The sequence below is a fragment of the Aulonocara sp. 'chitande type north' Nkhata Bay genome, linkage group LG22 (genome assembly GCF_057382095.1).
Source record: "Aulonocara sp. 'chitande type north' Nkhata Bay isolate Kocher_YH1m ecotype deep benthic linkage group LG22, A_spYH_male_GT1.1, whole genome shotgun sequence".
In the NCBI taxonomy this organism is placed as follows: domain Eukaryota; kingdom Metazoa; phylum Chordata; class Actinopteri; order Cichliformes; family Cichlidae; genus Aulonocara; species Aulonocara sp. 'chitande type north' Nkhata Bay.
Window position 1 is genome coordinate 9,669,307 of NC_141364.1, and position 15,805 is coordinate 9,685,111.

At 39.2% G+C, this 15,805-nt stretch overlaps 2 protein-coding genes across 2 annotated transcripts in view; both read left to right on the plus strand.

Moving 5' to 3' along the window:
* pleca (plectin a) overlaps positions 1 to 8,039 on the plus strand; it is a 109,824-nt gene extending 101,785 nt beyond the window's left edge. Inside the window, exons 37-38 of the mRNA XM_086280953.1 lie at positions 204 to 7,148; positions 7,241 to 8,039. Of these exons, the coding sequence (XP_086137079.1) occupies positions 204 to 6,401 (6,198 nt within the window). The 3' untranslated portion in view covers positions 6,402 to 7,148; positions 7,241 to 8,039. The remainder of the gene's footprint in view (positions 1 to 203; positions 7,149 to 7,240) is intronic.
* Positions 8,040 to 12,478: 4,439 nt separating this feature from the next.
* Positions 12,479 to 15,483, plus strand: LOC147303502 (uncharacterized). Its single transcript, XM_086280959.1, has 3 exons — positions 12,479 to 13,047; positions 14,780 to 14,967; positions 15,101 to 15,483. The coding sequence occupies exons 1-3, from the start codon at positions 12,639 to 12,641 to the stop codon at positions 15,245 to 15,247; spliced, it is 744 nt and encodes a 247-aa protein (XP_086137085.1). The 5' UTR covers positions 12,479 to 12,638; the 3' UTR covers positions 15,248 to 15,483.
* Positions 15,484 to 15,805: the final 322 nt, after the last annotated feature.

Consider the following 15,805-nt stretch of genomic DNA (forward strand, 5'->3'; position numbering starts at 1 on the left):
GCAAAGCTAGATTAGCAGTACCCAGTCTAGCTAAATTAACTAACTGCTAACCGTAGCTTCATAGAGACATGAAAGTGTTATTGATATTTTAAATATATAGATATACTGAGTTATTTCTTCAAATATCTAAGATGCATTTATTGATGAGTGATATTTCACTAACAGTTTACTGCCGTTTTAAAAAAATATATTTTTCTTAACAGATGGAAAATGCCCAACAAGCACAAATTGAGCAGCAGAAAGCTATACTTCAGCAGTCTTTCATCACTGAGAAGGATGTGCTGTTGAAGAGAGAAAAGGCTGTTGAAGATGAGAAAAAGAAGCTTGAAAAGCAGTTTGAGGATGAAGTAAACAAGGCCAAGGCTCTTAAAGATGAACAAGAACGTCAGCGTAAGCTAATGGACGAGGAAAGGAAGAAACTTCAGGCCATTATGGATGAAGCTGTAAAGAAACAAAAGGAGGCTGAAGCAGAGATGAAAAACAGAGAGAGAGAATTGGATGTGCTAGAAAAGAAAAGGATTGAACAAGAAAAACTTTTGGAAGAGGAGAACAAAAAGCTCAGAGAGAGACTTCAGAATCTTGAGGTTGCTTCAAAGCAGGGTTCATCAACAACAAAAGAAATCGAAGTTCAGACCGATGAGGTCCCGGAGGAACAGCTAGTTGCTATGACAATGGTAGGAACAACAAAGAAAGTTTTCAATGGCTCTGTTGAGGATGGGCTGAAGAAAGATGGAGAATCAATGTTGGCATTTGACGGAATAAGAGAGAAGGTTCCTGCTGAAAGGCTTCATGAAGTTGGTGTCTTGACCAAGAAGGAATTTGATAAATTGAAAAAGGGCAAAGTTTCTGTACAAGAACTCGGAAAAACAGAGAAGCTAAAAGCATATCTTAAGGGAGAGAGCTGTGTTGGAGGCGTCCTGACTCCTTCCAAAGAAAAAATGAGTCTCTATCAGGCCATGACAGAGAAGAAGATTACTCCAAACACTGCTACAATGCTCCTGGAAGCTCAAGCAGCATCAGGCTTCATTGTTGATCCAGTGAAAAACAAGCTTCTGTCTGTAGATGAGGCTGTTAAGGAGGAGTTAATTGGCCCTGAACTTCATGACAAGATGCTGTCTGCAGAGCGGGCAGCCACTGGTTTTAAAGATCCTTTTACTGGAGCCAAAATCTCTCTTTTTGAGGCCATGAAGAAGGGACTTATTGAGAAGGATCAGGCCACCAAATTCCTAGATGTACAGCTTGCAACTGGTGGCATTATTGACCCCATCAACAGCCACAGAGTTCCCCTTCAAACAGCCTACAAGCAGGGTCAGTTTGATGCAGATATCAACAAAAAACTCAGCGATCCCAGCGATGACTGCAAGTTATTCATTGACCCAAGCACACAGGAGCAACTCACTTATAAACAGTTACTGGAAAAATGCAACAAGGATGCAGAGACTGGCCTGCTGATATTAACAGTGACAGAGAAAGCAGCTCAAACAGAGAGAACATACACAGATGTGGAGACTAAAGACATATTCAGTAAATCAAACGTTGATGTTCCTTTTGGAAAGTTCAAAGGAAAAACTGTCACCATTTGGGAAGTCATAAATTCAGAATACTTCACAGAAGAACAAAGAAGAGAGCTGATCCGTCAGTACAAGACTGGCAAGATCACAGTGGAAAAGATCATCAAAATTGTCATCACTGTTGTGGAAGACAAGGAGAAGAACAAGGAAAATGTGTTCAATGGCTTGAGGGCTCCAGTCTCTGCCAATGAACTGCTAGAGTCCAAGGTTATAAACAAAGATGTGTTCAACAAGTTGAGTAATGGAAAGATAACAGTCAAAGAGATCTCTGAGATGGATCCTGTGAAGAAGGCACTGAATGGGACGCCCAGCATTGCTGGACTGTTCTATGAACCAACCAAGGAGAAAATGCCTTTCTATCAAGCTATGAAAAAAGAATTACTTTCTCCAGAAACGGCCTTGAATCTTCTTGAAGCTCAAGCAGCAACAGGGTTTATAATTGATCCTGTAAAAAATGAAAGAGTCCCCGTTGATGAAGCTGTTAAGTCGAGTCTTGTTGGCCCAGAGCTGCATGAGCGTCTTCTGTCAGCAGAGAGAGCTATCAGTGGCTACAGAGATCCATACACAGGAAAAAATGTATCTCTATTTGAAGCCATGAAAAAAGGCCTTATCAAGAGAGAACATGGCATCCGTCTGCTAGAAGCACAACTTTCAACAGGTGGAATTATTGACCCCATTAAAAGCTATCGCATCCCACATGAAATCGCCTGCAAGCGTGGGTATTTTGACGAAGAAATCGGCAAGACCTTGAACACAAACACAGACGAGACAAAGGTCTTCTGTGATCCCAACTCACAAGAGGATGCAACTTATGCTCAGCTCTTGAATAAATGTGTCATAGACAAAGAAACTGGACTTCCATTGCTCTCTCTCTCAAAGAAGGCTCCAAAGCCAAAGGAAGACAAACAGATTACAGAAGCTAAAACAAAGGAAGCTTTGAACCAAGCCACCATGGAACTGGAGTATGGACCTTTCAAAGGGAGGAAAGTCACAATCTGGGAAATCATACACTCTGAATACATCACTGAGGAACAAAGGATAGAACTTATTCGCCAGTACAGAATGGGTTATGTGACAATTGAAAAGCTGATAAAGATTGTGATAACAATGGTTGATGAAAAAGAAGACAAAACAAAAGAAGAGGCCTGCTTTGAAGGCTTAAGGGCTCCAGTCACTGCCAGTTCATTACTTGATTCCAACATCATTGATAAGGCTACATTTGAGCAACTCCAAAATGGTAAAAAGACACCCAAAGAAGTCAGTGAAACTGATAAAGTCCGGAAGTACCTGCGGGGCACAGACCGCATTGATGGTATCACAATGGGAGATTCAGATGAAAAGTTAAGCATCTATCAAGCAATAAAAAAAGGTATTTTGCAACAGAGCACTGGGCTCACATTACTTGAGGCCCAAGCAGGAACTGGTTTCATAACAGATCCGGTCAAAAACCTGAAATACTCTGTAGATGATGCTGTGAAAGCTGGAGTCGTTGGTCCAGAGCTTCATGAGAAACTCCTCTCAGCAGAAAAAGCAGTGACAGGATACAAAGATCCATATACAGGCAATAAAATTTCTCTGTTGCAAGCCATGAAGAAAGAGCTTGTACTGAGGGAGCATGCTATTCCTCTTCTTGAAGCCCAGTTTGCCACTGGAGGGATAATTGATCCAGTTAGCAGCCATCGTGTTCCCAATGATGTGGCCATTCAGCGTGGCTACTTCAGCAAACAAATGGCTAAATCTTTCAGTGAACCCACAGGTGATGTTAAGGGCTTCACTAATCCCAACACCAATGGAAGAGTGACCTACAAGGAGCTGCTGGAGAAATGCAAAAGAGAGCCCAACACTGGTCTGTGCTACCTCCCCCTGTCAGAGGTTGAATCTCCTGCTCCTGTTGAGAAGTCTTACCAGTACTCAGAGGAGCAAGCCCAAACAGATCTAGCTAATACTCAAATTGACATCCCACTCAAGAGTTTTGCAGGAAAGAGTATGACCATTTGGGAAGTCATGAACTCAAATTTTCTTCCAGCAGAAGAGAGGCGCCGCCTCATGGAGCAGTATCGCTTGGGGCAAATCACAAGAGAAAGAATGCTAATTGTCATCATTGAAATAATTGAACAAAGGGAGACACTAAAGTCTGAGCAGAGTATGTCATGTGATGTAATCAGAAGAAGGGTTACGATTGATGAGCTGTACAATGCCCGAATTATTGACTTGCACACATACAACCTTCTGAAACAAGAAAAGATGAATATTCGGGAAGTAATGGAAATGCCAACAGTAAAGCAGTACCTCTTTGGCACTGGTTGTATTGCTGGAATTATGTCAGACAGTCCTCCCAAGATCAGCATTTACCAGGCTATGAAGAATGGAAAGATTAAGCCCGAAGTTGCTTTGAATCTCCTTGAGGCCCAAGCTGCGACTGGATTCATGATTGATCCAGTTAAAGACGAACTTCTAACAGTTGATGAAGCTGTACGTAAGGGGCTTGTAGGTCCTGAACTCCATGATAAACTTCTCTCTGCTGAGAGAGCAGTTACAGGTTACAAGGATCCATACACTGGAAAAGTGATTTCTCTCTTTCAGGCAATGAAAAAAGACCTCATATCTGAGGATTATGCCTTAAGGCTTTTGGAGGCCCAGAATGCCACTGGAGGACTGATGGATCCTGAATACTACTTCCATCTCCCCATAGATGTTGCCATGCAGCGTGGATACATCAACAAGGAGACACTAGAGAGAATAACTGAGCCTACTGCGGATGTGCGAGGTTATACTGATCCAACAACAGATGAGAAACAGTCCTATGCTCAGCTGCTGAAAAGATGCAGAGTGGATAAAGAAAGTGGTTTGCGGCTTCTTTCACTGGCAGACAGAAGGCTTCTCTTTAAGGGTCTAAGAAAACAAATCACTGTGGATGAGCTGCTCCGCTCGCAGATTATCAACCAAAAGACATACAGTGATCTCACTGAGGGGATCATCACAGTGGAGGAGGTCAGCAGGGATGTGAAGAAGTACCTTGAGGGGACCAGCTGTATTGCTGGTGTGTTTGTAGAATCAAGCAAAGACCGTCTATCAATTTACCAAGCGATGAAGAAAAACATGATCAGACCAGGGACTGCCTTTGAGCTTCTTGAGGCTCAAGCTGCCACAGGTTATGTAATTGATCCAATTAAGAACCTAAAACTAAATGTCAATGAAGCTGTTAAAATGGGTGTTGTTGGTCCAGAGTTTAAAGACAAACTCCTCTCAGCTGAGCGAGCTGTGACAGGCTACAAAGACCCTTATTCTGGCAAGGTTATCTCTCTTTTCCAGGCAATGAAAAAGGGACTCATTCTGAAAGACCATGGCATTCGTCTGCTGGAGGCTCAGATCGCTACTGGTGGAATAATTGATCCACAAGAGAGTCTCCGATTGCCAGTAGAAACAGCCTATGAACGTGGCCTCTTTGATGAAGAAATGAATGGTATCCTCACTGACCCTTCTGATGACACCAAGGGCTTCTTTGACCCCAACACTGAGGAAAACCTCACCTACCTGCAGCTGATGGAGAGATGTATGATAGACCCAGAGACTGGCCTTGCTCTTCTGCTACTGAAAGAAAAGAAGCGTGAGAGAAAGACATCGTCCAAATCTTCTGTTCGCAAACGAAGGGTTGTCATCGTCGATCCAGAGTCTGGCAAAGAGATGTCTGTGTATGAAGCGTATCAGAAAGGACTTATTGACCACCAGACCTATCTAGAACTTGCAGAGCAGGAGTGTGAATGGGAGGAAATTACTATCACTTCATCTGACGGAGTTGTGAAATCCATGATCATTGATAGGAGGTCTGGTCGACAGTATGATATCGATGATGCAATCTCAAGGGGCTTGATTGATAAGTCGGCCCTGGATCAGTATCGATCAGGAATGCTGTCCATCACAGAATTTGCAGACATGCTATCTGGAAATATGAGCGGAAGCAGATCACGCTCATCCTCCTTTGGCTCCTCTTCTTCCTACCCCATGAGCCCAATACCTTCCATAAAAACACCAGCAACCACATGGACTGACCCAACAGAGGAAACTGGCCCTATAGCTGGTATTTTAGACACAGAGACATTAGAGAAGGTGTCTGTCACAGAGGCCATCCACAGAAACCTTGTTGATAATATAACAGGTCAAAGGCTGCTGGAAGCTCAGGCCTGCACAGGAGGCATCCTTGACCCAAACACTGGAGAGAAATTCTCAGTTGCAGATGCAATGAATAAAGGGCTTGTGGATAAAATTATGGTGGACCGTATCAGTTTAGCTCAGAAGGCGTACAATGGATTTGAAGATCCAAGGACTAAAACCAAAATGTCAGCAGCCCAAGCTCTAAAGAAAGGCTGGCTGTACTATGAGGCCGGACAACGGTTCCTAGAGGTCCAGTATCTCACCGGTGGATTGATTGAACCGGATGCTACAGGCAGAGTCTCCATAGATGAGGCCGTGAGGAAGGGCACCTTAGATGCACGCACTGCACAGAAGTTACGAGACGTTAGTGCATATTCAAAATACCTCACGTGCCCTAAAACCAAGCTGAAGATCTCCTACAAGGATGCAATTGAAAGGAGCATGACAGAGGAGGGAACTGGTCTGCGACTACTTGAAGCCTCATCTCAGTCAAGCAAAGGCCTTTACAGTCCCTATAGCATCAGTGGGTCTGGCTCTGCTTCTGGTTCACGGTCTGGCTCTAGAACTGGTTCCAGGTCAGGCTCCAGAAGAGGCAGCATGGATGCTACAGGATCAAGCTTCACAACAACCTTCTCTTCTTCTTCCTACAGTTCCCCAAGCTATGGCCGCAGATACTGATCTGTAAGGGAAGGATGTGCTATAAAGCCACAATGCTCACCAGATGCCTAACTCTCAGTGGAATAAAGACTACCTTTATTCTGCTCTGCATGGGGCTGTTACATAACTTTCAAATTGAATTATTTTGTTTATTGTATATGTCACATTTACATTTAGTGTTCATGCTTTCTCATCAGACTTTCTGATTATGTACTGTAAGCAGCTAGCAACCGCTCATTATTTTCAGTATCTATCACAGATGTTTCAAGTATACATGATATTTTTTAAGTTTAACATCATAAGCATTTACTGTTCCAAAAACACTTAAATGAAATACCGTGTTACACTGTAACCAAAAGTGTTCATGACCCTTAGCTTAAACTGTTAGAACCAAATTGGATGTAAAAACTCAAATTCCTGTACATGTGTATATTTCTGAAAATTTTATCTAAAGAAAGATAAAAAGCAACTCTGCAGAGCAGAATATTGAGTCTCCTGAGGATTAATAAAACCGCTTTAAGGATATGCCAAGCTTCAAGATCTTTTGTCTCCTGGGCAACACTGCCGTACAGACTCTACCCGTATCTGAAGTCTTCTCCATTCCCATTTGTCTGTCTTAAAACCTGGACTTCCAAGAGCAAGCTCCCACAAATGAAACGATAATGTAGCTTAATATGACCATTAACACCGTCAGACACTTCTGGACTTTACACATCAAACTTCAAGACCAACACAATTAAATTCCAGCCTTTCTGGACACTTTAAAAGGTAGGTAGACATTTATGATTTGATTACTTACATTTTGTGATTGTGTAATTCAGGGAAGTCTAATGTTTGTGTTGAATTCTTCTGATTCACAGTTCACCTTGCTCAGATGTCTTCCAGAGACCCATGGTGTAATTTGGACTTTGACCTTCACTGTAATCAAGAATTTTATGCAACAGCACTGAAACACATTTGCGCATATAATATTTTATCAGTTTGTTTTAACAGTGGACCATTTTGAAACTTGCATCCAACCTTGAACTCATTTAAATAAAGGCCTAAACCATGCTTTGTAAGTGCCTGCAAAATACTGTTTAACACTTTACTGGGTTGATGAGTATTAGGAGACGTTTCATGCTGTAAACTGACTGAAAAAGCAGTGCTATCCATAATTTAATAAATAGTGTGTTATCAGGTAAGCCTTTTTACAGTCTGTTTCAGTATGTCACAAATACTTCAAGTATTTTTCCCCCTTCAAAGGCAAATAATGTCTTTACAGTATACTGACGATTATACAGAGCGCAGTTGCTATAAGCCATGAGTTAGCATTTCTTTGAGAAAGACCTTTAAGCTTTGCACCAGACCCAGTATTTGTATTTTACACTACGTATAGCTGTTTTCAGTTAAATCTCCTTTGTAAACACAATGGATCTGTATCATTTTATTTTCATACTCTAAACATGCATGAATAACTAACATTTAAAAGGTGCAAAAATGAAATCCATCTGTATCCATTAAAGCGTTTTGTTTTGTTATATTTTGAAAGGTTTGAAGGATGTATTTTACTGAGGGTCGTCAAGCCTTGTTTAAAATGGTGTATTTATAATAAAAATGGTGATGAGGAATTTTAATGTAACACCCACCCTGTGTAAATAAACAGGAAAATGAAATGTTTTCTCAAGTGTATTCATTGCAATGAAGAATATTTAGCAGTTTTCAGTCAACTATGAGCAACACATTCACTGATTAAAAATGTCGGTGCATGGTCTATTTTTTTTTTTTAAGTACATCAATATAGACTAGTTTACTGGGGGTTTAATCCTATAATTAAACTTTATTTTTATTCGTAGTCTTTATATGACAGTGGAGAAAGTAGCCACAGCTACCAAGTGCACTGACAGGCTGCCGGACACTGGCGCCACCGGGCCCTCTGACCACTGCTGGTTCTCAGTCATCCAGGTCATCGTAGTCAAAGGAGCTTGCAAAGAAAAGCATCTGGACTTTTTTAAGTTGCTTGAAGACGTTTCACCTCTCATCCAAGAAGCTTTTTAGTATCTTGCCCAAGGATATTTGGCATAAGCAGCCAGGAGGCAGCCTGGGATTGAACCACGACCTTCTGATTTGTGGCTGACCTGCTCTGCGACCTGAGCTACAGCCACAGCATGGATGTAATGCATCGATGGCCAAAACTTCATCCCCTTAGCTATAGATTGAAATAAAATTTAAAAAAAGTTATGAGAAAAGAAATACATAATTTAAACCAAATTCATTTACATTTTATTCATATGCTCAGTCTGCAACTGGATTGAAATGTGTATCAGTTACAGAGGGAGGGAGGGTTAATCTTTGGAATTGTCCGGAAAAAAATTAAACATACCAAAATTACACTTTTGTACAAAAATTGCATTATTATCCAGTAGTGTGATAACGTTTCAGTGTCAAGTTACTTGATGATGATAAGAGCTCATCTGGAGCTGGGCTAACATGAGAGGTTTACTATATTTAATTTTTCTTCTTCTGCCGTGATTTAAATCTAAGGTTAAAGGTATGTTTGATTTAATTTTCCTCATGTGTGGATTGTTTTGTCAGAGGCACGTTTGATGTCCTTCGGCTACAGCTTAATTTTTCTGTGATGTAAATAAAACAAAAAACTTTAGTTACAACAAAAATAAATGAGGCAGTTGTTAATAAGTAGCAGGAAAAGAGCTATTCAGATCTAAAAAAAAATATAGATCTGTCGCGTTCCCATTTCTTGAGCTGGGGGTAGATTTGCCAGATCATGGTAAGGTTGAGGGATTTCAGGACTTTGGGTCTGTTCAAGGGTGTAGATTTGGCATGGACGGAAGGGACGTGTCCCCACCAATATCCAGCGATTATTGAATTGTCCCCACCAATAATTTGATCTCTGCGAATAAAGAAAAACAAACCCGATAGAAAGAAAAAACGATCTGTCAACGTCTCATCCATCCAGCGGTGCAGAAAGAGTCAAATTACGTTCTCTACTGGAGTCCTACGTCATGTGACAAATCTGGCCAATGTGATTGGCTGTGCCTTTCAGGGAGCTCTGTTTAGTTTTAGCAGCGGCAAACCTGCGCTGTGAGGAGGACGGCAGGAAAACGGAAGATCCTGGATATAAGAAAGTATTTTTCAAAGAAACCTGTAAGTCGCTTAAAGTCAAGTTCACTCATAAAATGTGTCCGTCACAATAACGTTACAGGCTATGCTAGGCTTTGGCCCACATCAGTCTAAAACTGTATGCAACCATGAATAACGTGTTTTGGAAACTAACTGCACAACATGCAGCACTATTAGTTATCTCAGTCTCCCACAGTAGCATTTCTAATTTTGATTGAAACTGTCAGAGAAAACGGCAGCCTCGAGCAAGTCAGGGTATTAGTTTACAGAGGCTGTTAAAATTATATGTCTAACGTTAAAATGTTGGTGACACAATAATTTCATCCTAGTGGTACTGACATATTCATAGGGTTAATTTTTGAGACAAAATATCATGAGGTAGTTATGATTTTGCAAATATTCCACCTTTTAGTGCAGTTTGCACAAATTGTTTTTAAAATGCACTCACCCTACAAACATTACTGATGAGTCAAGATCTGCACAAATTGACAGAAACACTGAAGCAGCTCCACATTTTATTCTTATTGTCATGTATGTCCTATTTGTCAGGTGACAGAAGAACCAACACAAAGCTCAGAGAGCAATGGTGACACAAGATCACAGGTGAAGTTGGATGATGACTTGGTGGTTCATGACTGTATTTGAAGCACATGTGTGGCTGCATGTATTTGGAATGTCTCACTGTTATTCATCAGGTGACAGGCAGCTCTGCCATGTTGTAGCTCGGACAGAGGTGAAGAGGCAAGGTCACAGGTGACTGACTGATGATTTGGTGCTGTAGATTAACTAGTATTTATTAAATACTAATTAATACTAAATAATTATTAACAATTGTTAGGCTGCTGGTGTAAATTGATTCATTAGTGTTTATTTGACAAAGAATCTGAATTGACACGTCTCACTTTTTATATGGCACGAATCAATGTGTTATTTTATCATGTGGCAATATGTCCTAGTGCAGTCAGAGGGGAAGAGCCAGGGCCAAAGGTGAGGCACATCAAGCACATAGTAATAATTTTAATCTGAGGATAAAACGCATATACTGAGGCTGGAAGAAGCTTCAGTGCTCTCAGAAGACTAAAAACATGGCTAAGGTCAACAGTGACTCAAATGAGATTAAACAATGCTGCTGTATGCCATGTCCACCAGGAGAGCTGGACAGTATAGATGTAAAACAAATATGCCAGCAGTTTATCTCAGTTAACGAGAGGAGCAGGCATGTGTTTGGCTCCTTCACATAGCGGACATTGAGTTTTTGTGTGGGACACCAACAGTCCGTGTCTGTTGCTGTAACAGTAGTTCATGTTTAGAATAAAAAATCCCAGCTCACTGAGTTGATAGGGGCAATGGTGCCTAAAATGTTGCATAATTTTGCTGAGAGATCTTTTACTTTGTGGTAATCTTAGATGAGTAGTTTTATGGACAAAAACCAGCAGGTCATTCAGTGTTCCCTTAGTGCTAATGTATCAGAGATGTTGGTGTACTGTAACTGAACTAATGTTGTTAATTTCTTAAAGTCATATTCTTTTATTGTCATGACTCTATTTTTATTTTTGTATGATACCTGATTTATATGGAATATGGCTGAAGTAAACTAAAGTCTAAAATACTTAAGCAATTTAACATTATATATTTCACATATAAAACTATGAATTGTAATTTTAAATGGTTTAAAAGCATGTAGAATAGCACATGTAGGCAAGTATATTTCTCCTTTTTTTTTTTTTATCAAGAAGCAAAGACAAAAAAGGGGGGAAAAAAAGAAACAGGGCAGGGTTCGGTGGTTGAATCATCCGTCCCCACCAATGCCAAAACCAAATCTACGCCCTTGGGTCTGTTCATGGTAATCTTTTTTTAAAAAACAGATTTTTTTTCATGTACTCAAATTTATGGGACATTTTTATTATAATGTAGTAAAAGAAAAAAAGACCAATTCTGAGCCAGGAAATTAACATGAAAATGAAATAATTCATACAAACAGTATCTCTTCAAAAAAAAAAGATCTACATTTTTTTGTCTCTGTCTTAAATGTTAACCCTCAGGCTGTGTTTGAAAATATTTATTGTGTGTAAAAATTTGCTTAAATGTTTTTTTGTTTGTTTGTTTTTGATGGGCAGTAAGAGATAAGAGGTGTTCAACTATTTGATTTCAACATCTTATAGTTTCTCCTCAAACATTTGTGCTGCCTTCAGAGGCTCCAAATGCAATTATAAATCAGTAATTTCTTAAATAGGATTTAATTTGCATAAGTAGGCTATATATCATATTTCTATCTAGAAGATAACAAGGATCTGTTCATTTGCTCCTCCTTGAAAAAACTGCAAAAAACAAAACAAACAAAAAACAAAAACCTTAAATAAAAGTGCACGTAGCCTATTCACTTTTTCTTGGTTTCTTTGGTTCGTTCCCCAAATTATCCTTAAAAAATTTCAAAGCACCAAGTTCTTGAAATGCTTTATGCAAACCAGCACCACATCTTTTGCCTCTCAAAACTACCTCATGTCGCTTTCATCATATGCATTGTTTAAAAGAAAGTCGGAAAAACCTGCTGTCAGTTTTATTTATATAGCGCTGTTATGGAGGCTGATACAAGATTGCGCAGGGTTTCACTGCAACCAGCAGAAGAGACCCAGTTACTGAAGCAAGTGTTATAGCTGTACAGCACAGTGGAAAAAAAAACTTTGCAGCTGACACCTGCACTGGGTGGATTAAAAAAAAGTCCAAGGTTTTGGTGAGGTTTTGCAAAACTTACTCTCAAACTAACGAAATTATACGAATGACATACTGTACAAATGACATTTTGCTGTAGGTTTATCTTTACTTATAAAAAATTATCTAAAATGTACATTTCGTTCTAAGATGTAATGAGAAACATTTTTGCCCCAAAGTGACCTGACATTAGCAGCCTGCTCTGACCAATCAACTTGCCAAATTTGATTGGTCAGGCAAATTGAGAAACTCAGCACTTGATTGGCTCACTGCCCGTGGGACAATGAGAGTGACAGATTTCCCAGACTTGAAATTGATACTTTTTCCTCTGTATCTCTCTCTCGCTCTTTTTTTTTTAAACATAGTTCACGTTGGGTCACACGAGTGGGCCCATTTGGTTGATTTAGTGCGGACACCACGGTTAATGAAATGTCCATGTCTTTACCTAAAGACTCAGCAGGGACAAACGACTACGCAGGGAAGCCAAAATGCGCCCGGTGCCGACACCACGGGATTATCGTCCCGAAGAAGGGCCACACAAAAATCTGCCCTTTCTTGAAGTGCCAGTGCTGGAAATGCTACCTGATAACGGAGAGGACGAAGATCGCCGCCCTACAGAGGGAACTGAAAAGAGCCGTGAAAGAGACCCGGCCTGGAGCCAGAAGGGTTAACGCGCAGGGGGACAAGGCTTTTGGGACCTCGAACCCAGATGGGGGTGCTCCATCCACATCTGAACCGATGTGCCCGCCACCCGCCTACCCTTGGAGTAGGCCTGAGGCGGGAGGACAGCCCGAGTCTGGCTGTCGCGACAGCAGGGATGTGCTGCCGTCGGCTGGTGGTAAATTTACACCTCTCACTAAGCTAATACTGTTAATTATGAAATATGAAACGTTGAGCTCAACGGACTGGATTAACGTGAAGTGGGAAAGTCGTTAATATAAGCAACGAATTAGTGAATTAAACGAATTAGCAAAATTAGCAAAAAATTTAAAACTCAACTGACATCTTTCTCTCTCTCCTGTATTAGCATGTATGGGAGCTTGTTTCCGCCAATAAATACGAACTTTTGACTGGCAGAATTAAGCCAACTGTCCGGTTACTATATCGCTATTAAAATTTCTTAATTGCTTAATAGCTCAAATTTTTAAGGTTATTATCTCAATTTGTAGTTATTTTCACAGAAATTTGAATTAGTAAATTGAAATTTTGAAATAATAATCTGACATTCTTATGTCCTTCATAGGATTTCAGTTGATAGATTGTTTTGGAAAAAACAAAAACAAAAAAAACCCCAATATAGTTTTGTTTTTGTCAACTTTTCAGTTCATGGATGAAGGATGACAGGCTGCCAGACTGAAGTATTAGACTTAAATGAATTAAGTTTGAGGCAATTAATCAGATCAAATCACATTTTCAAATCATGTAAAAGCTATTTTGTAATAAAACCCTTCAGTCTGGCAAAAACAATGCTAAAACGATGAGAGCCTCTGCTGAACTTCTGGACAATAGGTCCTAACATTAGTGAATTCTGAAAATGCTAAATGAATGTGTCATGCAGATAAGTATATTACTGAAAGGGTTAGACTGTTGTTGTGTAGCATTTCCTTTTTAAAATGGACCGCTCCAACTTTATGTCAACACTTACTGAATAAAGAAAGAAAGAAAAAAAAGATAGATTGTTTTGGGGTTTTTTTTTAAATTATTATTATTATTTGTTTTTAATGCATCTACATATGCATTAAAAACATATGCATGATTCTGAATTAAACACCTGCACAAAAAAAGAGAAAAAAGTGTGAGAGAATAGTTTGACTTGTCTTTTCACAAATGTAATATCTTTAGGACATTAAGAGGGACAGAGAGGGGCTGAAGTTAGCAGGTTTAAACCTCATGGAGCACTGATATTCTAATTCATACAAAGTGAGACATTTTACTGTGACTTATTTAAAGTATAAAAGTAATACTAATGATAATTTTGTTTATGGTCTTTGCTGATTATTCTTGTCACAAAGTTTAACAACTTGTGCCGGAGGTGCACCCACTTGATGAAATATTCAGTGTTATTGTTTCATTATATATAACAATAAACTATATAATTAAATAGTTTAAACTACATTCATAAACTGTATTTGTTAATATTTGCATAATCATTGATGTGGGTGTACATCCATGCAAACGAATCTCTTTTTTCTTTTCCACTGTGCATCTAATTTTGTGTGATTTTTTTTAAATATTACTGACCTACTTTGTCTTGTCTTGTATTTATTTTATTTATTTATAATATTTATTGTATTTATTGGGCTATTCTCACTATTTTTTAGGAATTTCCTGGGTAAATAAATAATATCTTATTTTTCTCATTTCATCTGATCTTTTAAATTCTGTGTGTTTTAGTGTATTTTCATCTTGATCCATAGTTTTGGGTTAACCCCTAAAAAAATAAATAGACTTAATAACTCAAAATTTAGACTTACTCAGAAGTAACCTAAAAATGTCTTCAGTGTTGAGTGTGAGTAAGAGTTGTGTCTTTAAATGTACAGTAGCTTATAATGCTTTATCTTTCCTTCCAGATTCACCTTTTTTCAGTGAATTCAGGCAGATGGCACGTCTGCCTCTTGTTCACTTTCCAGTTAGCATGCCAGGCTATCACGCCAGCAGCTATCCCTCTCCATCTCATCAATTCCTGCCCAAAATGTGGCTGCCCCCTGTACATGTTGGGTACCTTTACCCTCCCCCACTACAGCCTGGTCCTCCAGCTGTAAGCCACTGTTTCTACTACACTACATGAAAGATGTGCTGAAAAAAATGGCTGCAATGATCTTCGAAATGTTTCGTTAATATTGTTTAGACAGAGATGTGTAATGCAATAAATATGCTTGTATCTCTGTCAGGCTTGCAGGGGAGCCTTCTTTACCCATCAGTCACTGCCTGAGACTTTTAAGGAAGAGCTGATGTCACGGCAGCACCCACCACCTCCTGCACCCAGAGCCACTGAGCAGGAAGCTGCTCAGCAAGTTGATGAGGGGAATGAATCATAAAAAAAATATGTATGTATGTTTTCCCTGTTATTACGTTATTGTGTTTCTTGTTCCCTTGTTCCAGTTCATGTTTAGGTTCTTGAATTGTTGTTGAATTGTTTAAAATTTATAGGTTACACATCTGTTTTATTTTCTGGATTTTCAAAATCAGTTGTTAAATGTTTTATTAGGATTTTATTTTATTTTTTAAAATATTTACTGTTGTTCAAATTTCCATTAAAGTATATGTCAACATATCTATGTAGCGTTTCCTTTATATATATTTTTATTTTATTATAGTTTGTTTTGTAACTGAGCCATATTGTTTGGTAGTTGTTGTTTTCTTTTGTTTGTTTGTTTTGTTGTTGTTTCCGAGCACTTTGAATTAGCCCCTGAATTCTGCAAGTTGTCCACAAGGGGGAGCAGAAACACTTTCAGTCTAATCCAGGGGTTTCAAACTGACTTCAGTGACTCCACACAGTCAAGTTATAGCTCAGTTGTTCAAATTAAACAGTTATATGTGAGTTATTCAAATTAAATAACATTATTTTTAGTGTATATAATTCATTTGATTTGTAA